At 40.2% G+C, this 4,537-nt stretch overlaps 1 protein-coding gene across 1 annotated transcript; it reads right to left on the bottom strand.

The window, feature by feature from the left end:
* Window positions 1-1,785: 1,785 nt before the first annotated feature.
* On the bottom strand, window positions 1,786-4,037 carry LOC139940793 (uncharacterized). The gene is made up of 3 exons (XM_071937173.1): window positions 3,955-4,037; window positions 3,799-3,919; window positions 1,786-3,486 (listed from the first exon to the last, which is right to left on the bottom strand). The coding sequence occupies exons 1-3, from the start codon at window positions 4,035-4,037 to the stop codon at window positions 2,929-2,931; spliced, it is 762 nt and encodes a 253-aa protein (XP_071793274.1). The 3' UTR covers window positions 1,786-2,928.
* Between the last annotated feature and the right edge of the window lie 500 nt (window positions 4,038-4,537).

The raw sequence follows: 4,537 nt of genomic DNA, 5'->3' as shown, positions 1-4,537 counted from the left end.
TTCACACTTCCAGCTCGATCGCGTGATGGCGCTGTGTACTCTCAACTGTGGTTGCCTCTCAGAGGGCGGAGCGAACCCCCACTCCCTTTTTAAAATGTAAAAAGAACAAGGAAAACGAACTTTGCCCCCTTAGCCACCTACAAAACCTTTATAAGGAAACCAAAATGAACCGATTCCCGTTCCTATCTCAGTTTTCAAATTTTCAAAAAGGAAAAAGGAAAAAGCAAACCCTTTTTCCTTTTACCGTTTTGGAATCCACACGGACGGAAAAGAAAAAACGAAGCCCTCTACCGGTGATCGTGTTATGAAACGCCAAAGAGGCAATAGGTAAAGGGTTACGGCGTTTGTTTTTCCTTTTTCCTTTTTGAAGATAAAAAAACGGTAATGGGTAAAGGGTTTGTTTTTTTTCTTTTTCCTTTTTGAAGATTAAAATACGGTAACGGGTAAAGGGTTTGTTTTTTCCTTTTTCTTTTTTGAAGATTAAAACATGGTTATGGGTAAAGGGTTTGTTTTTTCCTTTTTCTTTTTTGAAGATTAAAAAATGGTAAAGGGTAAAGGGTTTGTTTTTCCTTTTTCTTTTTTGAAGATTAAAAAACAGTAATGGGTAAAGGGTTTGTTTTTTCCTTTTTCTTTTTTGAAGATAAAAAACGGAAATGGGTAAAGGTTTTGTTTTTCCTTTTTCTTTTTTGAAGATAAAAAACGGAAATGGGTAAAGGGTTTGTTTTTTCCTTTTTCATTTTTGAAGATTAAAACACGGTAAAGGGTAAAGGGTTTGTTTTTTCTTTTTTGAAGATTAAAAAACAGTAATGGGTAAAGGGTTTGTTTTTTCCTTTTTCTTTTTTGAAGATTAATAAATGGTAATGGGTAAAGGGTTGGTTTTTTCCTTTTTCCTTTTTGAAGATAAAAAACGGTAATGGGTAAAGGGTTTGTTTTTCCTTTTTCATTTTTGAAGATTAAAAAATAGTAATGGGTAAAGGGTTTGTTTTTTCCTTTTTCCTTTTTGAAGATTAAAAAATGGTAATGGGTAAAGTGTTTGTTGTTCCTTTTTCTTTTTTGAAGATTAAAAAACAGTAATGGGTAAAGGGTTTGTTTTTTCCTTTTTTTCTTTTTGAAGATTAAAAAATGGCAATGGGTAAAGTGTTTGTTGTTCCTTTTTCTTTTTTGAAGATTAAAAAACGGTTATGGGCAAAGGGTTGGTTTTTTCCTTTTTCCTTTTTGAAGATAAAAAAACGGTAATGGGTAAAGGGTTTGTTTTTTCCTTTTTCATTTTTGAAGATTAAAAAACAGTAATGGGTAAATGGTTTGTTTTTTCCTTTTTTCTTTTTAAAGATTAAACAAGGGTAAAGGGTAAAGGGTTTGTTTTTTACTTTTTCTTTTTTGAAGATTAAAAAACAGTAATGGGTAAAGGGTTTGTTTTTTTCTTGATCTTTTTTGAAGATAAAAAAACGGTAATGGGTAAAGGGATTGTTTTTCCTTTTTCCTTTTTGAAATTACAAGAGTGGGACTAGAACCTATGACCCCCGGATAAACATTCCGACGCTCTACCAACTGATGAACTATGTGGCAATCTCCCTATTAAAATTGTCAAGGTCTTCGTTCGGGGGTGCCATCCAACCGTTAAGGGGATGTCACTTTTTTATTTCAGATATCAAATATTTAATAACAAGTATTGTCTTCAGATTTTAAAGAAACCAATAAAATGTGTGAAGCCTCATTGGAATTTGAAACGGGATCAATAAATCAGCAACCCAAACTACTAGTTTTTTAATTTACGTGCTCTGTTTTATTTCACAACAACACTATCGCACAATGTTCCACAATTAGAAAATATACTTATTTATTATAGCTCTATATTCTGTAATACTTTATTAACAGAAAAAACAGTGTATTTCTTTTTAAAGATAAGACTCTAAAAAACAAAATAAAATAATAATGCAAAATAATACTGACACTGTGTCTAACCTGTGGGCACGGTGGTTCAAGTTTAGAACTCCTTGTTACAGGGGCCACCGCCCCCACTTTTATTTTCAAATTTCATACCTAATCATTTTATATTTTGATGAAGTTTGAATGTTAAAGCCTGTGAAACCAGTTAATGTTCGATTCCTGACCTGTGGTGTGATTTATATAGAAGAGTTTGCGGTAACACCATGTAATAACAATCTCTAAATGAGTTAGGGTGGTTCTGAAAAGAACCGTTGGATTAACTTGACGTTTCGATCAGTATGCTCTGATCGTCTTCTGGAGAATGCTGGACTGTGATGCCCCATGCTGCTTAAGTACTGGGCGGCGAAATACAGGTGGGAAGTGAACTCGATGATGCGTGGTGAAACCTGTTGTGGAGCCTTGGGAGTTGTGTGGGGGGGTGTGTGCTCACTGAACCGTGTCAGTAGGTTAGCACAGGGGACAGTGAGGGTGTGGGGCCTAGGTGACCGAGGGTATAGATGACCCAAAGCAGTCTAATGGTTGGGGGCCTAGGGGGTGACCGTGGATATAGAAGATCCATTGGTCGGGAGGAGGGGGAGCCAGATGTCGCTGATGTGGAAGCTGATGTCTTGGGGTACGGTGTCATGCTTGTGGATCTCGATGGCCTCTCTGATGCGTCTAGGGTGCCACGCCTGGATTGGAGCGATGATTTCTGCTGCTTCCCAGTTCACTCGGTGGTCAGTGATGTGGGAATGTCTGACGTAGCGGATTTATCGAAGTCCCCCCTCCTTCCGTGTGCTCGGTGTTCCTTAAGTCTAGTGGGAAGGTTACGCCCGGTTTCCCCGACATAAACCTTACCACATTCGCATGGAATGGTCCTTCTTGTCCTTGTGCGATTGGAGAGAGCAATGGAGTTTCTTCGGAGCAGAGTGATACACCTTGATTCCTGCTTGCTTGAAGATGCGTTGGAGGCGATGCGAGGGGGGACCTAGGTATGGTAAACTAACTGTGGGTGTGTGTGTTTGACCTTGGGTATAGGAGACCCTTTGGTCGGGGGACAAGCTTGCTTGTCTCGACTTGCTTGGCATTGTATCCGTTCCGCTGTAGAGAAGTGATGATGTGCTGCAACTCATGCTGGAGGCTATCCGGATCACAAATGGTATAAGCCCGTTGAACCAGCGCACGGTTGACTGACGACTTGATGGCTGGATGATGGAAAGACCGCTGATGTAGGTAACGGTCGGTGTGGGCGGGTTTCCGGTAAATGCTGTGATGAAGGGTGCCGTCTTGGTTTCTTGTGATGAGAACATCCAGAAAGGGTAACTTTCCGGAATGTTCTTGCTCCATAGTGAACTTGATACTTGAGTGTTGTTGGTTGAGGTACTGCAGAAATTCATGGAGTAAGTCCTGACCGTGGGGCCACACGACAAAGGTGTTGTCCACGTAGCGGAGCCACAGGCTGGGTCGGAGGTCAGCGGTGAGGAGTGATGAGGACTCAAACTCTTCCATGAATATGTCAGCTAGGACCGGGGATATAAGTTTGTTGACATTACCCGCAACCTAACCCTACAACCCACTGATATCTTGGTAAGTTTTGATGTGGAATCTCCCTTCACCAACATGCCCATGGATGAAGCTTGCTTCTTGGCCAAGGAGAGATTATCACATGACCCATCCGTCCCTGATCGTACTGGTCTTTCACCTGACAAAAATCATGATTTGCTTTACACATGCGTTTCCTCCAGTTGTTTTCAATTCCAGGGCAAGTACTACGAGCAGACAGCTGGGACCTCCATGGGATCCCCTATATCCCCGGTTCTAGCTGACATATTCATGGAAGAGTTTGAGTCCTCATCACTCCTCACCGCTGACCTCCGACCCAGCCTGTGGCTCCGATACGTAGACGACACCTTTGTCGTGTGGCCCCACGGTCAAGACTCTCTCCGTGAATTTCTGCAGTACCTCAACCAACAACACTCCAGTATCAAGTTCACTGTGGAGCAAGAAAATTCCAGAAAGTTAAGTTACCCTTTCTGGATGTTCTCATCACAAGAAACCAAGACAGCACCCTTCATCACAGCATTTACCGGAAACCCACTCACACCGACCATTACCTACATCAGCAGTCTTTCCATCATTTAGAGATTGTTATTACATGGTGTTACCGCAAACTCTTCTATATCTTATTTCCACCATGCAAAGTTTCAAATCCTACTTGTGGTGTGATTGTTAAAGACAGTGGACACTATTGGTAATTGTCCAAGACCAGTCTACACAGTTGGTGTATCTCAACATATGCATAAAATAACAAACCTGTGAAAATTTGAGCTCAATTGGTAGTCGAAGTTGCGAGATAATAATTCGGAAAAAACACCCTTGTCACATGAAGTTATGTGCTTTCAGATGCTTGATTTCGCTATACCTCAAAATCAAATTCTAAGGTCTTAAAATAAAATTCCTGGAAAGTTACTTCTTTTTCGAATACTACGTTATTTCAGAGGGAGCCATTTCTCAAAATCAAAATCTAAGGTCTTCAAATAAAATTCCTTGAAAATGCCTTCTTTTTTGAATACTATGTTACTTCAGAGGGAGCTGTTTCTCACAATGTTTT

This window comes from Asterias amurensis, chromosome 8 (assembly GCF_032118995.1).
Source record: "Asterias amurensis chromosome 8, ASM3211899v1".
In the NCBI taxonomy this organism is placed as follows: Eukaryota; Metazoa; Echinodermata; class Asteroidea; order Forcipulatida; family Asteriidae; genus Asterias; species Asterias amurensis.
This window is presented reverse-complemented; position numbering and strand designations above follow the sequence as displayed.